Source organism: Chiroxiphia lanceolata, chromosome 6 (assembly GCF_009829145.1).
Source record: "Chiroxiphia lanceolata isolate bChiLan1 chromosome 6, bChiLan1.pri, whole genome shotgun sequence".
In the NCBI taxonomy this organism is placed as follows: Eukaryota; Metazoa; Chordata; class Aves; order Passeriformes; family Pipridae; genus Chiroxiphia; species Chiroxiphia lanceolata.
In genome coordinates, this window is record NC_045642.1 from 11710278 (window position 1) to 11733398 (window position 23121).

The following is a 23121-nucleotide window of genomic DNA, read 5'->3' on the forward strand; positions in this document are numbered from 1 at the left end:
CTGGAAGAAGATGATAAAAAGCTGTGAGTAAGAGCTGCCTGCAGATTTGCACCATGCAGAGTTTGTTTCCTTGGAAATACCCTTCAGTCAATATAACTGAATCAAGTAATTGATATTCTGTCCACTACAGGATTCATATGGGCCTGGTCTATTGGTTCAAAATATTTTGTGAAAATAAACTGATTTGTACTGAGCCCACTTGTTTTGGGTCTGGTACTTGACTACCATGGTAGTCAGAGACCAGAAATAGCTGATGCTTCACAGATAGGCTTTAAAATGGATTGTTCCAATGTACCACCCTCCATGTGACACACAGTCACTGCATGACTGGCAAAGCAAATGATGTCATGGATGGGGGTGGAAAACGAGTATAAGCACATAAAACTGTGCTGTTCATCCCTAAGTTTTACATCCTTGCTTGAAAAATAACTGAACAGTAGGCTTGTTTATAAGCAAAAGACATTTAAAGAAACAAACAACCTGAAGAAACATACTTTAGTTTTTGTTACATCAAGTGTTGCAGTATAATCTGTTTCTAGGGTTGTTAATGTCATTTTTAAACATTACTTCTTTTGTCGGGTGGGGGCATAGAATATAAATTTGGAGAGAACAATGGGTTTGGGGGAGGCAGTGGATGCCTTTTATTTTTTATTTGAAGTTGCTGTAGGCAAAGAACTGATCATTATTAACACGCACAAGATCGTGTAAGCAGTCAAACCCAAAGATTTGGAAAGTATTAAGGTCTCCTAAATGTCACTGGATTCATAGTGGTTTTGCATATGAGAGTGAAGTTACGATAAGTTTTATGCTTTCTAGCTTGAGATTGAGGGCAGGGGCTGTATTTAATATACATCTTGATTCTGGAGTGCAATTTGAAAGGTAGGAGTAATAACATTGCCTGAAAACCCCAAAATGTGCTATTTGAAAAGTAGTGGTATTACAGGAGTGTGCAAATTAATAGATCAGTAAGCACGTGGTGTGTGGTGTACTGAGTAAAACATGTTAAACACTGCTTTCTGGTGTCAGCAGTGCCGGTTATACTACACAGGAAGAAAGTAGGGTAGCCTTTAGAAAACAACACTTGATTATTATATTTGATGTCATACCAATTTCAGCTGAATCTAAGCTCATTAATGTGTTGATGCTCAGTGTGTGCTGATCTGCATAACCATCTGTGTAGCACATTAGATTTTTATGTCATTTGGAGTGGAAATGTGCCACAGTGTCTTCACAGAGTCACCAATAATACAAGAGTGCAAATTGGTGTTAATTCACCTTTTTTATACTGATTTGAAATGGATTTCTACTAACAAACTCTGTTCTTCTGAATCTAGGAATACTTCTTGATTCAGAAAGGCGAAAGTCTGATACCAGTCCAGCCATGTCACCTCTTAGAATCTCTCTCATCCAGGATATGAGGTGAGTTTAAACTAATAAAACCCACACAGGAGCCCCATGAGATTTGCATACTTGTTTCTGTGTGTGCTATGCACCACACAGAAAAGCCTGTATTTTGTGCAGCCAGGAGGGAGATGTGGGGAAGGAACCTGCTGAACTATTTTAAAGTAGATTGTACAGCTTTTTCATTGACCTTTATGGAAACGTGTTTCACATTGAGGAGATTTTATACAGTCACAGCTACCAGCTTATGGAAATACCATGACACAGTTTTCATATTTTTAAAGTGTTCTGTATTGGTTTATTTCCACAGAGATACAGGTGCAGTGTATGTGTTTTCCCAGTCATTGCCAAGTTGGTAGTTCTGAGCCCATCCTTGCTTCTCAGTGAAGAAAGTAGTTTAGAGAACTTGTTTGGTCTAAAGAATGGGTTCTAACATTGAGTACTGTAGTGTGAATAAAACTATAACTGCTGCCCAATGCCTTCTTTTCAGTACATCAAAAAACCAATATGCAGAACTTCTAAATTAACCTTGAAGGGATTTTTCTTTCCTCCTTCTTCCTTACCAACATTTATTTTTTCCAGTGGGGAGGAGGAGTGAATTGAGGATTTGCTTGCCCTATTAAAATATACCATTTGTATCTTGTATGCAAGAAAAGCTACTACTGAGCATGCAAAGACAGTATTTAATTTTCCAAAGCACTCAGCCATAAATATTGCAGTGATAAGGTCCAGAATGATTCTTAAATCATGTGAGACAATGGGCCTGGTTTAGAATTTTGTAAATAGGGCACTGCATTGCAGATATTTCTGTTTCAGGCTCTTTTTCTTTTTGAGCTAGATATGCAAGGATTTTCGATTGTACTGAATATTAAGGTGATTATGTTTCTTTTTCCAGTAATTTACCTGATATTTTATGTTCTTTGCAAAACTTCTTCAGCCTAGTTTCGTTCAAAAGAACTGTCACATTTTGACAATACCAGGCAGTGTCTTTTTTTTTTTTTTCCCAGGCATATCCAGAACATCAGTGAGATCAAAACAGATGTTGGCAAGGCCAGAGCCTGGGTTCGTCTCTCTATGGAAAAGAAGTTGCTCTCTAGGCATCTGAAACAGCTGCTTTCAGATCATGAACTCACAAAGTAAGATGGTTTATCTTGGGCAAAGCTTTTAAAAAATTTTAAATCTGTTTAGTTGTTTGACTTCAAAAACCCAGGTGTGCCTATTCTCCCATCTGCTTAGCAGTGTGCAGAAGGCATAGAACAAACCAGCCTTCCAAGTGTGTCTCCTTATCAGTGGATGAGCTGTTTGGGAGTTAGGATTCAATGCTGGGGTTTTTCACATAAATATTTGTGTTTATAGCCTGCTTAAGAACATAAGGTGAATTGCTTTCAGAATAGTAAAATATCTGCTATTATGACCCAATTTTTGGTTTTATTATTTCTCCCAAACATTTCCAAATATGTCTTTTAATTCCTTGTATATGAAGTCATAAAAAAAATTATGAAAAGACCCAACCATTGAGTCCCAAAACACTATTCAAAGAGTACTGTGAGAAGAAAATGAGACAAATACATGACATATGCCAGAGAGGAGGATGTGAGTGAAAGCTGAAGACTCTACTTCAGGCTTAAACTCTGTTGAAAGTACTCTGTGCCAGGGCTTTGTATAAGTAATTATGTTGAAGGGCAGAAGGAGAAATGCTCAGCACAAGGACCTATATACTTGGTGATGTCCAAAGCATTATATTACCTTTGTAAACATAATTATTTTGTTAATAGTTGCACAGATCAGAGTACAGGCCACACGTAATACTAATTGTTTTAGGAGTAACAATTTGATGTTGATTTAGTATAACCTATGCAGAAAAAAGATGTTTTACTGATAAGGTTGGATATACTGTTTAATATGTGGAAATTAAAGCCATAGTAATTGCCATTAGCTTTAATTGAAGACTTCTCTCTGGAAACAGTGTAACCTATGCTGTCTGCTCTTCCTTTCCTCTCCTTCCACTCACCACCTTCCAAAGAATTTCTTCCCTCCCCCAATACCCCTGAACCCCAGCTGCTGATTATTTGAGATTTGCCTTGTATTGCTTTATGTTGGACTTTCGGAAGAAGTTGTGGCCTTCCTTCAGTGAACAAAGAAAAGCTGAAGGACAGAGCGAGGGCAGCTTATAAATCTACCTGTATCTCTAAATTAAGGTTAAGCCTCTCCAGTGAAGTCAGCAATTCAGATAATGTTGTATTTAGCACTGCTTGTCCCATGCAGAGCAAGTGCTGTGAGAGAACTTTCCATATACCACCACACTCCATGCCCTTCCCCACAAAAATAGAAGAAAAAAACCAACTTTCTGAATACTGGCCAGTGTACTGTTCATCTATGAGGTAGATTCTGATTCTCTAGAACGGAGTGAGACAGCAAGAAAAATAGGTTTAAAATGAAAGTAACAAGCAAAGGAGCAACTTGCACAGAAATGACATCAATTCTTTGTAGTCCTGTCTGCTTTGTGCATATTTAGATATATCCTATTTAAAGACAGCTGTTCTAGGCAGCATGGTGTTAAAGTGTGTTCCACTTGGTTTTAGAGGAAGCAGTGCCAAGTTCAGTGAGGTACTAAAAGTAATTGTGCAACTTCTACCATTTTACAGTTAACAAGATTGCGTAGTGGTCTTTTTTGAAGCCACTGTTAGATATTTTAATTAGCCCATTCTCTAAACTTGACATCTGCTTAAAATTATAAGGGAATCGTAATGTGTTTGGTTTCTTGCTAGTCTGCAAAGGGACTAGAGTTAGGAAAGAGGAAGAAATCACACAGCTTCACTGAAAGGAGACCTTTATGTGCACGAGCAAACTGAGAAACCTTACCTTTGAAAAGACAGGACAGCACGTACCCTGACGGGCTCCTCATCAAACACATGGTTCAGATTGTTCAAATTAAACATGGACATGGGCACCTGTGAGACCTTTTGTGGGTTTGATACTCCTGTGGCTGCAGGCAGGTTTTGTTGATTTAAGGCTCATTATCTTTATTTCCATTGAACATTTCCTGCCAGTCTACAGTGGTAGGTTTGTTTTGTAGCTGAGAACATATCTGTATGTTGATCATCACTGATTTGTTTTGCAAGTTTCTATCTTGTGAGTAATTTGCTGACTTTTCTGTACATTGATACTGAAATTGAGGGGAGTTATCAGGGGGCCCTCCTGGTAGGAGCCACCTATCCATGGCTGCCAGCATTTCTAATACCTAATTCCTGCATTTGTGATGGTTTGGATATTCCTCTAGCATCAGTTGGATTTTGATACATCTTGGCATGCTCTTCCTTTGTGATTATTCACCAACACTGATATTATTTATTGGTTGCATAATTAACAAAAATGGTGGTGATTGCTGTGTGCAAGTGAGTAACTTCAAGAGTATTTTCCAGCCAAAATTTGCACTTGGAAGTTTCTTATTTGCAAGTCTTGCAGTGTTAAATTCTCTCATGTGTTTGAGTAATTTTAAGAAGTATATAAGATGGTTTCTGTTTACAGTGCGTTCTTCTGCATAGGCGTTGGTGTCTCCACTAATGAGGGAAGGCCACTGAGCTACATCTTTTGATATTTCCACTTACAAGTTGCAGTTCTGTGTGGCATTGCAGTCCTAGCAGAGTTTACAACCTACTGAAAAGGAACAGCAGGACTTTAGGCCACCTTTGCATGCTTATCATTTTGGTTATGTCAGGAACTGTGTACTGTCAACACTTAAACTGTTCCCTGGCTTAATGTATGGGTTGTTGTAGGCCCCCTATAACCAAATACAAGCAGATAGTCCTAGTGTTTGCCCTGATGTCATTTTAAAAAGTGTCTCCTGTCTTATGTCATGTGCTGGAGAAGTTTCCTGTGGCACCCTCTGCTTGGAAGTAACTTAGGAGGACTCTCTTCAGTTGTGTCATTTTACATTGCCAAAAGAAGGCAGATTTTTTTTCAAGAAAGTACAAAATTCCTTTTTCCGTCTTGGGGTGGTTTTGGGTGGGAGAAGACCCTCAGACAAAACCTTGCTTTCAAGAGGTGGAAGATATGTGAAATATTGGACTGATGCACTTGGGAGACTCCAGACTTGCAGAGGTTCAACATATCTTGGCACATTAAACACTCTTGACTCTACCAGTATCATTTGTAATTGCTTGTCCATTATTCATAGTGTGCCTAATAAATATGCACAATATAAAGCATTTCACTGAAAGCATCTTGTTACTGTGACAGATTATGTGTTTTGCTTTGTCAGAAAACTCTACAAGCGTTACGCATTCCTCCGCTGTGATGATGAGAAAGAACAATTCTTATATCATCTCCTGTCATTCAATGCTGTTGATTACTTTTGCTTTACCAATGTTTTCACAACAATCTGTAAGTATTTGCTTTCCCTGGAACTCTGATTTCTGGATTTGGTGGAAATTCTGGAAGGCTCTCAGCAACATACCTTAATGTAGTTGTTCTGCTTTCTTTCCTGGTATCCATCTGCATGCTGTACTGCTATTTCTGTGATCCACTCTGGTGGGCAGGAGCATCTCTCTTTCTGTGTCACCAAAGGCTTTTGTTTCTAACTTGGTAAAATCCATTTAGCTGGGGGAGAGTTCTCAACAGAAAATTGTTGGTGGGCTCATTTGCATGATACTAAACAAGAACACTATGGATTGTTCATTTTCAAGGTAAGAATATTAACACGTGCTAGGAATTAAAAAAAAGCCAAACTTCCCTTGCTTCATGTTCAGCCTACTTTACTGCATGCCTGTCTCTGAGTTTGGGATAACAATGAAACTCCCACTGAGGGAGCTGCATAAGACCTCCTCAACACATTGAAGTCCTCCTTTTCTTTTTTCTTCTGTTTTTTAAAAAGATGCCCTAGAGAAGCTTTTGAACTGTTGTTGATACTTAAATGTATTACAGAGTTGTGAAATGATTTGTGTGCTGTGACTGCTGCCACAGGACACAACTAGCAAGGCAAAATAAGGGAAGACTTCAGCAAGGCTTACAAAACTGGGGGTGGGTGTGTGTGAAAGGGCCCCTGTGGCTCCATGGTAGGAGCTGCCCTTGGTGGTGTGTTCTGATCCATTTTTGTGCGTGTGAAGGACAGAACAAACACACATCTAAGCAAAATAGCTCTTGGTCTTGTGGGCAGGTTCTGGATAATGCTAAAATCTGCTCTGCTGGATGCAATTAAATTGTCACTTACTTTAAGACTATCAGCACAGAAAATAAAAAGGGAAACATTTAAATTCATTCTTAAATGCTGCAAGCATTGAGCTTTTAAGAAAATCCAACCACCAAATGCTTTCTTGAGGGCACTGACAGCTGAGGAGGCATTGAGGGAGAAATGTATTAAAGGCCTCAGCTGAAAAGCCCTGACTGTAATCCGTTTATGCACTGTAAAAGGAGGGCAGATAGCCAAGAAACACAGTGACCATTCAGAGAATTGGATTTTGTTGTAAAAGGCTTGTTAACCGAGGGCTGTGCAGGAGATGCTGGGCAATGGAAGAGCACGTGCCTCCTGAGTCAGAGAAGGGGCTGCAGCTCAGGTGATACTATATTGAATTAGTCACAGATAAAACAGAGTACCAGAAAGCACTTGAGCATATGCGTGGTGCTATTTAGAAGGGAAAAAAGTTGTTTGTTCTTTTTAAAAATCAAAAAGTCTTAAAGTTAGCATAGCTAAGAGCGACGTGGTACAGAGAAACTTGCAGCACTACAGTGTCTTTGCTGAACTTGCCCAGCCACAGTAGTGACTGCTGCTGCAATCAAGGCCTGCAAAGAAAGGCTTCAATAACTGAGTGTGATTTGGGGTAGTTGTGCCCTGGGCCTTCATACACACAGAGAAACAGGCAGGTAGGAGTTGAGCATTGAGCAGCATGCTGAGCTGCAGTGCAGTCCTGGATACGGGAATACTGTGTCTTTACTTCCTCGTCTCTAAGCTGAGGACAAGTAACCATCTTCGTGGCACGTTTTGAGGCTGGTAAATGAAAAATGATTATACTCATAGGAAGGCATGATTCCATCCATATTTCTTTTTTCTCTTGACACTGTTTTGCTGTCAGCTCTGCTTCTTAGTGACTGGTATATATGTGTAGATTTCCCCACTGTCAATCATTGCTTAGTGTGCAAGTGTTAGCAGGATTAAATAGCAGCTCTGATGGTTTGTTTACATTTCATGGTACTCCAGTGTTGTTTTATTACTCATGTTTTGCCCTTCTGTTCACTAAAGAGGTTAGATAACTATCCCTCTTCATTTTTATTATTTCTTCTTGTGTTTGCAGTGATACCATACCATATATTGATTGTTCCTAGCAAAAAACTTGGTGGCTCAATGTTCACAGCCAATCCTTGGATCTGTATCTCGGGAGAGCTGGGTGAGACAGGAGTCCTGCAGATTCCCAGGAACATATTAGAAATGACTTTTGAGGTTTGTATTACTTGTTACACAGAAAATTATTTGGATGTTCTGTTCAGTTTTAAAATTCTCCCCTTGCTGCACCACCTTGCCATACATTTCGTATCTTTAGTCTGTGTGGTTAGTCACAGATACTTCCTGTGCCTATACACAGCAAATTTAATCTATATTTAATAACCAAGGATGGACAAGACTGTCTTTTTATTATGATTTTGTGCTGTGATGGTGGGAGGTGTCATATCCTCTTCTGTTGGAAACAGAGTGATTCTACTCTGATTTTTGACTGTGTGTTGTGCAGTTCGGATAAAATTTAATTGAAAAATCTAGTTCAGCTGATGTTCTCTCTGCTGATCAAAATAGTATTTAACAAAACAAAGCAAATAAACAAAAGTAAAGCAGCTTACCAGTAAAAAGCCCAGAACCAATCAAAGCAGTGAGAAATGGGAAACCACATTTCTGATTTTCTGTTCTAGAGCACATTCTCTAATAGTTTACTCCTTCAATATGCTGCTTTATTTCAGTTTACTCTGACAAACTCTTTGTTTAATTTTCAGTGCCAGAACCTGGGAAAACTGACCACAGTGCAAATAGGACATGATAATTCAGGGCTGTATGCCAAGTGGCTCGTGGAATATGTTATGGTCAGAAATGAAATAACAGGGCATACTTACAAGTAAGTATCATCCTGACATTTCACGTTGGGTAAGTAGAATTTCTGCAGGGAGCTGGCACAGTAGGGCTTGTTTGAGCAGAAAGGTCTGATCCCCTGGGACTCTGTGTCTACAGTTGCTGCTACCTGAAGGCACAGAAAGATCATTTGGCTTCTGACATTAAACAAGTCATGGTTCTTAGAAAATTAAACAGGGTTTTCAGTTTGCAGATGCTCATGACTAGCCTCAGACTGTTGGTGGAGAAGATGAGTTGACTATTGCGCATCTTAAAAAAAATCTGCCTTGAGCCCAGGGAAGAAATAGCACATCAGAGCTTGCTGCTTACCAAATACAGGTGGCATTTTATATTAAGACCAAGTGTTTTAAGTGTTATAGAGGCACCTTTGGACACAAGTTGGAACACAAGGGCTTATGAGTGTTAGAAACCTGAGTTTGCATAGTGAAAGTAAAAGAACAAGATTTACAATGAGAATTACATTTATTTGTGTTGGTACAGCACAGTCTGGTACCCTGTACTTTGTTCAGTGAAACTGTCAGGCTCATGTTGATGACAAATTGGCGGGTGAGTCCACTCAGTTCTCCATGCCAGATCATTTGTAATTAAATGAAGAGGAAAGATTCTATTTTTGGATGCTGTTCAGTTTTCCGATTAAGCTGATTAAACTGACATCAACACTGGTTCAGAGAAAGAGATAATGAGTGAAGGAGCACGTGTGCTTTCTAGTGCTTCATTTAATATCCCAATTCAATAGAAGTATTGGTGTTTTTTGTCATTGAAGTATATGTTTGGGTTGTGGGGTTTCTTTGTAGCTGGCCTGCTATGTAGTGTATTCAGTGAAAGCATAGGTGGATTCCATCACCCATCTTTGGGGTATAGTGGGTCTTCCCCTCCTACCTCTTTTTCCTCTGCAGCCCTCAAATCATGTGCTACATGTGGGACACAAGCAAAATCTGCCCCTGTTTGCCTTGCAGATCATCTAGTGCAACATTTAGCACAAACTTGGAACTGAAAAACTGTTTTACTTTTGCTGCCTGTGCTGGCGGAAGCCAAACCCAAGGCTTTGTTGCTAGAAGTATTTCTAGTAACAATACTAGCAGGATTTGGGTTTCAGGCCACTGCAGTTGAAAGTCTTTGGCATGAAATTGAATCTGGCTTGATCCATGTATCTCCTTGATTTTCCTAGGTTTCCCTGTGGGAGGTGGCTTGGAAAGGGAATGGATGATGGCAGCTTAGAGAGGATCCTGGTGGGAGAGTTGCTGACTTCACACACGGAGGCTGACGAGCGGCAGTGCCGAACCCCTCCCCTGCAGCAGTCACCAAGCATGATCAGAAGATTTGTCACTATATCACCCAACAATAAGCCAAGTGAGTGCTGGGCTTCTCCTGTCTTGGACTGGTCTGCATCATCAGCTGAGGGCAGCTGCTTGCATACAGAGCTGTAGGTTTCCTTATCTTTTAGAACTGTGGCTTGGAGAGGACCTGTGAAACTCAATTAGCCCAACCCCCTGCTCAAAATCCAGCTGACTTCCAAATTACAGTCCTGAACAACCTGTTCTGTCTACTCAAGTTTTGAATGTCTGTAAGGATGGGAGGAAGATGTCCCTGTACTCCTGGTCTAGTGCTTAGCTGCCCCTCTGGTGTTTTCTGTATTCTTGTCTTTCATTTGTGGAATGAATGCTATGGAGGAAGGTAGAAATTTGCTGCCCTCTCTCTGTCTATCCTTTGTGGATGGAAAAGCTTGCTAGTGTTTTCTCTTCATGGACTTCATTTTGTTTGTTTTCTATTGAGATCACTCTTCTGGAGTGGTCTTATTCTTGTTAAATTAGGTGGTTGCCTTGCTCCCAAGCTTACTTGGGTTTACAGCAAAACTATCACAGGAAGTATTTCCAGGATGCCCAGATTTGCTGGTTCTAATCAAGTCACAATTGTTTTCTTAGCTTTAGGTAAGAAAATTTTCATGGTCTGAAAATTCACATAATATGTAAAAGCCCTTTCCATCTGTTGTGTTGAAACACCACAGTGTTAACTTCAATATAAAACCAAACCATCTCCATTTCTACCCCTTCAACAGTAAATAAAAATAGAGTTTGGTTTCCATTATGCACAGTCCTGCAATGTTTCGCTAACAGCCTAAGTTACACTGGTTCATGCTCCTCTTCTCTGTATGCACACATACAATTTCTGAAGCTATAAGAAAGTGACAGGATATATTTTTGTGTTTTGCAGAGTTAAATACTGGTCAGATACAAGAAGCTATTGGTGAAGCTGTTAATGGGATTGTCAAGCATTTCCACAAGCCAGAGAAGGAGGTGAGGAGTTGTTTGTGTAATGGCACCCTTGTTGTAAAACTCGTAATAGTAAGCATAGGAGAATATATAACAGAAATAAGTAAACTGAATGAACAGCCATCTGTTTGAAAATTCCTTAAGTGGAGATAAAAAATGGGATACTGAGACTACACTGCTGAAACAGCATAGCCTCAAATACCTCTGTTTTGCTGCAAACTGGAGCATTCTTTTAAATTAAATGTTAACATTCTGGTATTGGAAATTGTGTTATTAGGCAAATTCTGCCATGGATTCTACCCATGCCACTGTCAAGAATATGGCCTCCTGTTTAGTTTGTTCTAAATTAAATGACATTTTACATCTGCATTGAGTTCTGAGTAGGTTTTTAATGTCTGGTTTGCATTATCTTGGCTATTTAAAATGTGAAAACCCACAGGCCACTTTAAAAAAAAAAAAAAAAGAAACAAAAAAGACCTCCCTGCAAACACCCACACCCCCCAGGCAAGTGAAGCAGAAGTGCTCTTAAAGACTCTGGTACACTTGTACATCACAGAGGCAATCGACTGACACAGCAGTGATTTCCTGAAACAAACCTAAGTAGAAGGTCTCTGTCAGACCATCACAGTCAGTCCAGCCCTCGTGAGCCAGAATGAGCAGTGCTGGCTCTGTATGGGTGACTCTTGAAAGTCACTAATTTTTTACAAATAGGTCTTCCCATTCCTACTGCACCTGTCTTCTAAGTTCAGTGTAATTCTGATTGATGATCACGTAGACACAATAATCTCAAGTGGTCATGCACTGGTTTTGAAAAATAGAATTTACCATTGTGTTCCAAAGAAGAATTTAATTTTTCTCAGAGCATTGAATGCTGTTTTTGTTGGTAAGCAAACAATCAGGGACACCTGCTATGGTGGATCTGGGATCTTTATTACTTAAGGAAGAAAATACTTTCTTAATGTCCTCTACAGCGGTCATTATTATAGGTAAAACCTGCTCATTATCATGACCTTCTTGAGGCTTCATTAGATGATGATGACTAGGTCCTGACACTGCTTTCTTTGGCCTCATTCTTAGAGAGATCAATACATTTTTGAGTGCTCGGGACTTGTGAGAACTGGGCCATCCTGTCTGGGGTCATTGTTTGACAACAGACTGTTATGTTTAGGCATCTGTTTATTTAAAAACTTACTAGATGCATGAGACATTTGTGTCCTCAACTTCCAAACCGAGGCACTAAGTATGTGTGCTTTCTGTGTGTGCTTGGCAGAGAGGCAGTCTGACACTGCTGCTGTGTGGAGAAAGTGGACTTGTTTCAGCTCTCGAGCAGGTGTTTCAGCATGGATTTAAATCACCAAGACTCTTCAAAAACGTCTTTATTTGGGATTTTTTAGGTAAGTGGGAGGAAGACATACCAGAGCCTGTTTGTGTCTTTGAAATACATCCATCTGTGTTCCTTATCATCGCTGCTGTGTCTCAGCTGGTGTGAACAGCACAGTTCTTGGAGGCATCTCAGCAGCTGAATTCCCATGAGAGCTCTTACCTCCTCCTACTGTTGAGAGAAAAAGCCTCTGTCTTGTGCCAAAGCTGACACTGTACTTAATGCAGTAACTGGGCTTTTTCCTTCTAGCAGAATAGTGTAAAACAAACTTTCTTACTGAGTAAGAGTTATATAAATAAGGTGCTGAATTGACATATGGTAACCTTGTTCTTAATTGAGCATAGTGAAAGCAATAAATCACACTTCTAAGAAGTTGAGTTGCCTTATAAAGCACCAACAGATGGATCTAGTGCTGTGGATACTTACTGGACATTGTAATAAAGGGGTTGTAAGCATACGTTTTTTACATAGTGGTCTAGATCCTTTGACATAGAGCTGTATAAATGATCTGAGTTCACAAACACCTTTTAGAAAAGGAATTATTTTGAGTAGTGTTTCTGTGTTTTGAGTAGGTACCTTGACATCACTGTTCTCCTTATATGATCATTTTACTGTAGCACTCAAAATTCAGTAGCTACATGAACCTCTTCAGCACTGTTTAGAGGGAGGGAAGTGAGGGAACACAAGACTGAATCAAACAGAAAAAAACAATGCCTACATGTAATCATTCAGGATACTCGTGGATCAGCTTTGAATCTAGGCCTTTCAACTTTCTCTCCTATATGCACTGTTGAAACTTCATTATCTCCCACCATTCTTTTAAGAAAAAGCACAAACATACTATGAGACCCTTGAGCAGAATGAGATGGTCCCAGAAGAGAACTGGCAGACAAGGGCCAGGAATTTCTGTCGCTTTATCACTGCTATCAACAACACCCCAAGAAACATTGGGAAGGATGGCAAGTTTCAGATGCTGGTGTGTCTTGGAGCCAGGTATAAAGAAACTTCTTTATTATTATTATTATTATTATTATTGTTGTTGTTATTATAGATATTTTAATAAAATTAAAAGGATGCTGCGTATCAGTAACGTAAAACCATGCAACTGATGGGTTGGACAGTTTGACTACTACTTATATAGCAGTCTTTGATGTAACTGGGGAAATATTAAGTGAATCCTGCCCTGACTGAGTTCTTAAGCACATGAAGTGTGAGATATCTCAGACAGGAAACTGCATAGCCCAAAAAGCTGAGCAGCTGAACCAAGAGAGAAAGGTAGCAGGCTGGTGTGAATAGTCTCCCTCTCTTGTACAGGTAGCATGGTTGGAAGACAGAATCAGAACATCATCCATCAGGGAGGCCTCTCCAGTTAATGGTTGGGTGAATTCCCCACCTTCTGCCTACTTGTTGTAGGAGGTGGGTAGGAAAGAAGCTGGGACCATCTAGAAACCTCTTGACACAAAGACAATAGCACAGAGTGGTGACTTTGGTCCTGCTTGGGACTTCTGGGTCTCTTGGGAACCCTGTCTTGATGTGAGGGGTGGAAAACCTAGAAACGTGTCTGTAATGGATGCTCACTACTTAAACAGGTTCCACAGGCACTTACTTCCTCTTCCCTGTCTTATAAAAATAAGTGGAAAAGGTGGTAGGTCTGCTTAGAAGGCAAAGAATAGAAATCATGTCTGTGCAGATGCGAAATTAACTTGGCTTTGTTTTTATTTCCAAACTGCAAATTGCCACCTTGTCAGAGACCACCTTTTGCACCACTGGATCGCCCTGCTTGCAGACTGCCCAATTACAGCACAGATGTATGAAGAGATAGCACTAATCAAGGATCACACACTGGTGAATTCTTTGATTCGAGTGCTGCAGACCTTGCAGGAGTTCAACATCACGCTGGAGGCATCTCTTGTGAAAGGAATCGACATTTGACCTCTCGTCCCACAGGAAAAACTGTCTTTACAAAAACAAAAAAAAGCAACAAGGAGTGAATCTCGTTAGTATGCAAAAGTTCTGTCTTGCCAGTACATTGTATTGTGGACTTGTTCATGGCCCAAAAATGCAACTTCGACTTTTCTTGAAGGAAACTCCAAAAATAGTACAGGCAAATGGATAGAAGCTGTAAACTCAATGTAAAAAAGAGGATTTTGGTATAAATCTATTTTAGAGTTTATTTGCTGATTTGCTTTTTACACACTTTCATGTGAAAGAGATAGAGATGAGTATTGTGCAGCTTATTTTAAAGCTGCAGTATTTCCTTGCCATAGAAAATGTGCAGTGAGCCTTTCAGCATTCTGTGAACTTGCCTTCAGATATGCTGTATGTCATAGACCCCAATGTATACACTCCATTTCTGCTGAGAAGGTCATTCTATAGTTTTTAAACTAATATTTTATATATTAACATTATTACCAATGTTTGATTTTTAACGTATTGGGTCATGTTCTGCTGCAAGGGAACTACAGATCTGATGTGTGCTTTTTTTTTTTAATAGCTCCAAAGCACTGATTAATCAGCAATTATTTTTTTCCTTTATTTTTGTTGTCAGTATTATTTTTAGTGAAATCCAGGAGACTGAACCATGAAATGTCCAGAGATCAAAGTAATATTTTTCATATTGGTACGTAATTGCACAGAAGAAGAAATTAAGTCTGTTTTTTAACTGATGTTTTTTATTTATTTAACCTATCATTGTGTTTTGTAAGTTTGTCTTTAAGAAAAAAAGTCTATGATACAACTGGCTAAATTATGTTGCAATTCAGATTTTACAGTGTAGCCCACTTAAGTGAAAAACCTGGAATAATTGTTCGTAACACAAAAATGTTTTCACTTAAACCAGCCTTTTGAAGTTTGGTATATGGTTGCTGCTGGTAATTCTCTTAACTGCTAATAAAGAGGGACACGAGTTCCCCAAATGCCAGATGACTAAATAAATATGTTTATGCCCCCCCTGAAATAATAATGGTATACCTGACTAACAAATGTAAGGATTCCTTAATGTTTCTGAAAAGACAGTGAGTATTGAGGCTTTTTCTTTTCTTTTTGAATGCATATGTCTTAGATCCTGTTGTCACAGTCTGCTTCATTTGGGATGCTTTGTTTTTAGCAGAGAAAGCTTTCCTCCATTTCTACTATAAAACACAAACATTTCGAAAGCTTAATTTATTGGAGATCTGGAACTTGGCAAATGCCTAAAGGCATCTCTGTTCATTTGAATCCTCTGATAAAAATCTCTTTGAAATGAATATGTGACTTAAGAACAGGCTGATTTATCAGCATCACAAATTACTGTACAGAAGTTCAGGGCTGTGTATTTAAGAGGTCTCCACTGTATAAACTTATCTCAGTATTGTCTCTCTTTTGAGAAGCAGAGTCCAAGTTTTTTTTTTGTTCGTACAATGTTGTAGCACTTTTTCTTTACCTACAGCTTAGTCACATCTTGTGATAGTTTTACTTCCATAATTTATGAGTATAGCACATGTATTAAATTTTGACTATTTTTACTTTTGTCCTATTTATTTCATTATTAAATGGAGAAGTTCCTTTGTCACTACTTACCAGAGCAAGATTCTTCTTTGATTTCACAGTAGCATTAGGAAGATGTGAGGGCAGTGTCCAAGCCACTCCTCATGTGGGGTGGGTGTGAATTCTTTCACAGTGTGGAGCTTACAGGAGCATTTCACAGACGTATTTTATATGTGCAGGTATGGTTTTGTTGTTTCAGGCTTTTTTTTCCAGCTTTGGAAGGGCAAAAATAAAACAGCTGTACTTCATTTTAAGAATTTGATTGTATTCAACTTAATATGTTGGGATAATCTTTATACACTTGCACGAAATTGCTTGTTGATGCATTCATAATAGCAAAAAAATAATTTTACAGTGCTTTCAGCTATCTCTGAGGCCTGTGCATTTCACAGGGAATATATCTGCCTAAGAAAGGAGGGTTCCATATCTTGACCTTAGCAGGTTAGTTGATTCTGTTAAAACCTTTTATCTCTGAGTATTAAATATGGATTAATTTTATCTTGCATGAGGTAATTACCCTGAATTAAGGTTATTTTCTTTTTTTTTTTTTCCTCTTTACACAAGTTCACCTGGTGTGACATGATACCATTGGTTAAATGGCTGTTTTGGTGTGGATCTTTTTGGCCTCATTATGAAAGTTGACAATGCCTGGATGGATAGAGGCTGGGGTTTGCTGATTGCCAAGCACTGGGAATCCAGTGGCTGGCTCATGAGGGTGGAGCTGTCCATCAGTGACAGCACCCTGTGTACTGGCTGTCCAGGTGCAAAAGGAAGTCACAGAGGTCATCTTCCCAGCTCCTCAGTTACTTTATTTTCACAGGAAAAGCCACTTAGATATAGGCCCCTCCTCCTTCTCTCACTGGGGGCCTATGCTTAATCCTGTTAGCATTCAAAGCACTTTTTGCTTAGGACTTCCAAGCCTGGAAGGATTTGCTCCACTCAAGGACCAATAGAAGGTTCTGAAATGCAGCAGAAAGAAAGCTGGTTTTGTTAGCTCCATAAGCAACCAAGGAGGGCTAAGATATTAAATACAGCTGTGTGGTAACCTCTGCTAGGTTTTTGGGAAGAGATTTGGCTGGCATGTCTAAGAATGGTCCAGTCTGTAGTAGCAGCCATAACTCCTGCCACTCTTCAGTGTTTGCCACAAACCAACCTACTCCTTTCATGGGTGTTCCTAGCATGAATCCAACTGAATAAGGTTAGGATCCAGCATTAGCCCTTTCCATGCCATTCTTCTGAACTGGATGACTGTATAAGAACAAATGGTGTGATCAGCACCTTTTTAACTAGAGCTTTATAAAATTCATCTCCCTTTGCTCAGAATAACGCAGTTGTAACTTTTTTTCCTGTTTCTAAAATAAGGGGGCAGGTTTAGTAGGGGCAGGTAAATGTGGCTAGTCTGTTCTGTTGTTTGGTGGGGATTTTTTGGTAACAGTTAATGGGAATTTTTTTTTCTTTTTTTTTTACAGCACACATGCATTCTGTAGAAAGAAATACAATGATGAAAAATAAACAGTTCATAATGCAGTAAATATATAGTGCTACATTGGCCAAATGTGTTTACAGGCTGATACCTGATTTGAGGGGAAAAAAATAGGCTATTGCCTATCAGTTATTTATGCTTCTTTGATTAACGCTGTCAGAGTTCATACAGTGACACTTTATACAGAAAAGAAAATGCAATATAATAAAAACTTGATTTCAGTGTAATGAAATACTATGATGATAAGTTTATACAAAAAAAGCCTTTACCTGCCATAAGGTTTAACATCTGACATTCTGTAGCTGAAAGCATATTCATGAACTGAAGACTCTTCCACAACTTTTTCCATTGCAAAAGAGTATTTTTCAAATTGTTCGAATGGGACCTACTAGCTGGATGATCCATATTTTTATGTGTTTTGAATTCACGAATATGTTAAGATTTCTGCAGTGAAACTATTCAGAGTTAACTTTTTCTGTATATTGTCAAATGATCTTTGTCCGTAGTGCAAGATACTATAGGATACTTGAAAATACTTGAAAATATTGTACACGTACTTCACATCTTTGTAGTTCTTTATTTTATACCTAGAGATTGGCTGTTAAACTAAGATAAAGCATCAGTACCTTATAAACTATATATTTTACTACACGGGGAAATCACTGGCTTGGTTTTTTTAAGGGCCGCATTGAAGTTTACATTATGATGACAAAAACAGGTACTGTTTTCCTTTTTTATTTTTCCTGTGACATTTCAATCCATTGGACATTAAATGTGAATTGGATATACAAAGCAGTTTTACAGGTGTAGCTCATTTGCTGACTTGCAATAAAATTTGTCTTCTAACATGACAAGATAGCATTAATGTGCTATATTCAAAAGTCTCTTATAATTTGGCTAGTCATCTTCTTTGCCTGACTGCAGGTATGTATGACATTTTAGTGTCTCATTTCAGGAAGCATTTTTTTTGGTGCAGTTTTGTGTCTGATCTGTTCAACTAAATGCCTGCCTCCCTCCCAGCACCAGTGTAGCCTTCTCACAAGCAGTTGTTGTGGATCAGACTGCCATCAGTGGAAGAGACTACTGCTCAGTAATCAGGGAATGGGGAGAACAGGAAGGCAAAGTGACTTTTGCAGATCTTGGAAGGTCTCTGTGAGTACACACATGTGTATGTGCTGCCATTCACTGTTTCAGACTGTATGAGGCCATCACTCAGTGTTTTATACCATCAAGGAAAACACAGAATGGAAGGAGTTTGATCATTAATTTGGAGGCATCTCTGTTCCTTCAGCTCTCACATACCCCCTGGTCTGTGGTGGAGGCTTTTTTTAAGCAAAATAGCAAGTGTTAATATGTTCCTTTGGGGAACCACAGTAGTCTGCCTGAACTGGTGGTGATTCTGCACTGCCAACAACTGATGGTGTCATCCTGTGGGCTCACCGGGGAGATGCTGAGAGGGTGAACTCAACCTGACCTGTGCTCTGGTGGAGTGGTGCTTGTGGCCTGATCCTTGGACAGGTTTGAGTGGTGCAGTCGTGAACTCAGCACCTGCTGCTCTGCTGAGCCTGTGTGAGATGCCAAACCTGCCACCTGGAAGCTGAGACCATTTCAATTCCCTGGGCTTTTTAGAATGCTGCTCCTGATTCCTCTGCAGGGCACTACAGGGATGGACATGGGTGAGGCCTGCATGGAGCTGTGAGGTAAGTGCAGCTTTGCAAGCACATTCACTTCATCAAGGTAGCCTCGAATATTTCAGACTTCCTCAAAGAGAAAGGAGCAAAAAGAACAGTGAGCAAAGTGTGTTGAGCAGCTGCTGGGTGCACAGCCAATGATTGTCTGTTGACTAACTGGTCCAGGCACAAGTCTAGAGGTGTTACTATTTGTTGTAGTGATAACTTGGAAAGTTCTCACAAAGAAATACAAATATCTAAAAGTTAGTGAAATATCTCCTTTTTCCACCCTACTAAATGAAAAAATTATGTTCTTTAATAGAACATACTGTATTTAGTTCTGCAATAAACAGGAACCTTTCTTCATTTCATTGACAGTGACATTTTAAGATGCAAAGTCCACAACATTTAAAATATCACTGGTGAATCTGATGTTTTTTTTGGGAAAGGTTTTCTACAAGTGGCATAAAAAGACTTAGACAAGGAGTATAAATTATGTGAGAGGGTTTTTTATACTCCTTGTGACTGGAGAAACCTCAAATTTCCTTTCTGCCTGACATAAGCCCTTTGCAGGTTCTGCTTCCAAGGAAAGCCCCTGTTAAAATGCAAAACTGAATGATGATTACTGAAGATGTCATTTTACATAGAATTCAACAGCCTATTTAGTAGCTTGGAAAATCCTTGGATACAAAGATGTAAAGTGCCAAAGTCTGAGTGATTCGTTTCAAAAGAAAACAATTGTTCAAAAGCCAGTATACATCTGGAGATGAGTAAGACTTGAAGCTATAGCTCTGAGACATTGTGTGTGTGAAAAGCTTTGGAATAATTAAATACTTGAAAGTATTTCCTCACTTGTCTGTTCCTTTCCTGGTTTTGTTCTGGCACCTCCCCCCCAGCCCATCCCAGCTATTTTCAGCTTCTGTCACAAGTGCTCCTTGAACTCACTCAGTCATGTTAAATTTTGGGTCAATATGATGCACTGTAAGTCTGCTGGGCTGAGCAGCTACTGCTCACAAAAGTGCAAAGGAAATGGCAATCTAGATGTCTTCAGACGATGTTTGCTCATCATCAAATAATAAAACTTATCATGGATTCTGAACCATAAACCAATTTTTAGTCCGAATTGTCAGAGAAAAATATTCCTCTCTACTCAGGGCATCAGGTGTACAATTTCTGGAGCAGTTTTTACATCCAGCTCTTCTATGGCAGCTTAGTCTCTATCAGTGTGAGGCAACTACAAGTGATATTCATAGTGGAGGGCAGGGGATTTGGAAATTGGGACCTTACCTGTATGGAAGAGTTCCTTTGGAGCGGCAGTCAGTGTTCCTAGCAGGGTTGTGCTCCTGTTGATACAATGAGACCTGACAGTGTTCATGGCAAGAAGCCCCAGGCTTTGCAACATGGTAAGGTGGCGGCACACACTGGTACAGTTGGAAAGAGCAGACAGGTTTCCTGAGGTTCAGCCTTTCTCCAAACATCAACCAGCCAAACCTGTGTCCTCCCAAAGCACCTGTGGAGCAGAACTGAATGGGGCTCGGGCCCATGCAACACGAAGATTTTGTTCAAGACTAAGATGCTGTGTAGTATCCCAAGGAGCAAAAGACTGCTGTTGATTTTAGGATCATTATCCATAAGGTATGAAAATACCCTATTTGCGTGCAAATCTTGCAGATATTTACCAGTAAGCTATTTTTCTCCCTGAAACTTTGTGACTTTTATTTTATTTTAAATTGCTGGAAAAATCCTCAAACAGTGCTATTTGGGGTCTCTTCCTGTCGAACTGCCCTGGTATGTTTGTTTTTCTTTCCTCATACTTAATTTAGTGCTGAAGTTGAGTCTTAAGAATTTTTTTAGCTACTCTCTCCGAGTAAAGATCTTAGTACCTAGAGCAGTACCCTGTGACTCTGTAGTTGAATAGAAATATTTAAAAAGGCTACACAAAGACATCTGAGTTGAAGTCTGAGCTTGTCTGGTTTGTGTCTTTAAGAAAAAGAGATATTTTAATGGCAGTTCTTCATCATAAACAAAGGAGTGTTGTATTTGAAATAATGGCCAGGATCCTTCACAAAACACTTGGAGATTTATGTATAAGAAATGGTTTCATTAGCTAAGATAAATTTGATATTGTTCTGTTTGTTTTCCAAGCTGCATTGAGGTCTTTTGATCTAACTCAGGCATTCCCAAATGTTTATGTCTCACTTTATGTTTTAGTTTACAGAAGTAAGAAAAATGCTTTGCTTTTACTGTGTCTCAGAAAGCTTTAGTTATTTTGTGTATATGACTCTTAAATGTCTCTTACTGCCTTTTCTGCTACAGTCTTCATATTTGTTCCTATTTCATGTATTTTGTCAAATCTAGTGATAAATATGAATTAAATTAATATTGGTCAAGTTCATTGAGGAAACTTGACTGGAAAGTGCCTGAAATGTGTTATCAGCTTTTCTGTGAGGTGGCTTGAAGTCATGTACCTGGATGGGAAGTGGCTTCTCTGTATATTTGGGAGATTTGTTTGTAGAGACACCTTGACTGGTATCCCTGTTTGAGGGGTGTGCAAATTCCCCTTGTTTATTCATGAGATCGTGGAAACTTGTCAGGAAAGCCTTCGTTCATTTATTACTTTCTGTTGGTAGGGGGACACTTGGGGTATGGTGTGGGGCTGGAGAATCCTTGGAGTGTTTAATGAGCAGCTTTATGTATTTAGAGATGAGATTGACTAAGACTGAAACCGTCCAGGAGACACAATAGGTTGTTTCTCATTGGATTTAAAAAGAGAATAACTTTGATCATTTCAAAAGCAATGAAGCCTGATGCTCCAGTGAGAAAGGAGAGTGGTAATTTATAGCCGCCATTAAGGAAACAAAGACAAAGACTGAGGGAAAGTTTCATTCTGAAGATTTACTAATGTGTATAAACCACTCTTGCAACTAGAAATAGCTTGGTATTTCTCACAGAACAAAACAAAGGAGAAAGGGCAGTGAAATGGGGATGGGAGGGAGGGCTGGAAAAGAATACTGCCTGCTTTTACTTGCACCCTGAAAGGTCAGACATTATTTAGGAAATTGTAATTTCGGTGAATAATGTATGAGCCACTTTTACCTGCCAAAGGAGGGACAGCTGTGGGAATCCCTAGTTGGGAATGGAGGTGGGAGGTGTGGGCTCTGGTTTAGCCTTCAGACGGGGATTCACGCACTGCAGTGGGGTGTAATTACACAGTAAAAATTGTAATGCCGTGTTTTTGAAGAAACACAAGTGAGGCTGGAGCGAGCTGCGTGTGTTTGGGCTGTGACAGGGTGCCGGCACACAGAGTCTCTGCACGGGCTTGTCTCCGCTGCAGGAGATGATCTCCCGGGCCGCGGCAGAGCCGGGGAGCCCCCGGTCAGGCGCAGTTGCCGCTGGCACCCGCAGCCTGCGTGTGAGGTATCCGTGCTCCTTCGGGAGGCACCGGCTCCGCGGGACACCTGTGTTTGGGGCGCTGTGCAGGTGTGCGAGCGCCGGTGCCGGCTCAGGGAGGGGGTTTTCCTGCGGGGTGGATGGGGCGGTTCGCGTGCCGGGAGTAGCGGGGCAGGGCAGGGCAGGGGAGGCCCGCCCAGCCCTCGCCGCCCCGCGCCCGCTGTGGGTGCGAGGCGGGCCGGGCGCCCGCAGACACCTCCTCCCTCGGCCGCCGCCTCCTCCCGCCCGGCGGCGGCAGCAGCAGCAGCCGCAGCGCAGCCGCCGCAGCGCCATCGATGGGGTCCGGCGGCCGCCGCGGCGCGACGGGGGCGAGGGCGCTGCTGCCGCTGCCGCTGCTGCTGCCGCTGCTGCTGCTGCTGCTGCCCGCGCCGGGCGGCCCCGCCGCGCTGTCCCTGCCCCTACCTGGTGAGTGCTCCCTACCCGGTAAATGTCCCCTGCCCTGACCCGGTGAGTGCTCCCCAGCCCCTGCCCAGTGAGTGCTCCCTGCCCGGTAGATGTCCGCAGCCCTTACCCGGTGAGTGCCCTCCGCCCCTGCCCGGTGAGTGCCCTCCGCCCCTGCCCGGTGAGTGCCCTCCGCCCCTGCCCGGTGAGTGCCCTCCGCCCCTGCCCGGTGAGTGCCCTCCGCCCCTGCCCGGTGAGTGCCCCCAGCCGCTGCCCGGTGAGTGCCCCCAGCCGCTGCCCGGTGAGTGCCCCCAGCCGCTGCCCGGTGAGTGCCCCCAGCCCCTGCCCGGTGAGTGCCCCCAGCCCCTGCCCGGTGAGTGCCCCCAGACCCTGCCCGCTCGCCTCATCCCCTTTCAGCGGGTCCCCCCGCGGGCTCCCGGCGCTCTCCCCTC

The 23121-nt window shown here is 41.0% G+C and overlaps 1 protein-coding gene across 5 annotated transcripts in view; it reads left to right on the forward strand.

The window, feature by feature from the left end:
* Positions 1–18019, forward strand: part of DENND5A (DENN domain containing 5A) — a 68547-nt gene extending 50528 nt beyond the window's left edge. For 2 of the 5 annotated variants that reach the window (XM_032690294.1, XM_032690295.1), the window contains 10 exons: positions 1335–1419; positions 2409–2537; positions 5663–5784; positions 7689–7834; positions 8377–8495; positions 9678–9859; positions 10721–10803; positions 12050–12173; positions 12985–13153; positions 13909–18019. In XM_032690294.1, coding sequence (XP_032546185.1) covers positions 1335–1419; positions 2409–2537; positions 5663–5784; positions 7689–7834; positions 8377–8495; positions 9678–9859; positions 10721–10803; positions 12050–12173; positions 12985–13153; positions 13909–14092 — 1343 coding nt within the window. In that variant the 3' untranslated portion in view covers positions 14093–18019. Of the gene's footprint in view, positions 1–1334; positions 1420–2408; positions 2538–5662; positions 5785–7688; positions 7835–8376; positions 8496–9677; positions 9860–10720; positions 10804–12049; positions 12174–12984; positions 13154–13908 lie in introns of those variants that run through there. The other 3 variants (XM_032690296.1, XM_032690297.1, XM_032690298.1) reach the window with 3 other exon arrangements.
* The last annotated feature ends 5102 nt before the right edge of the window (positions 18020–23121 follow it).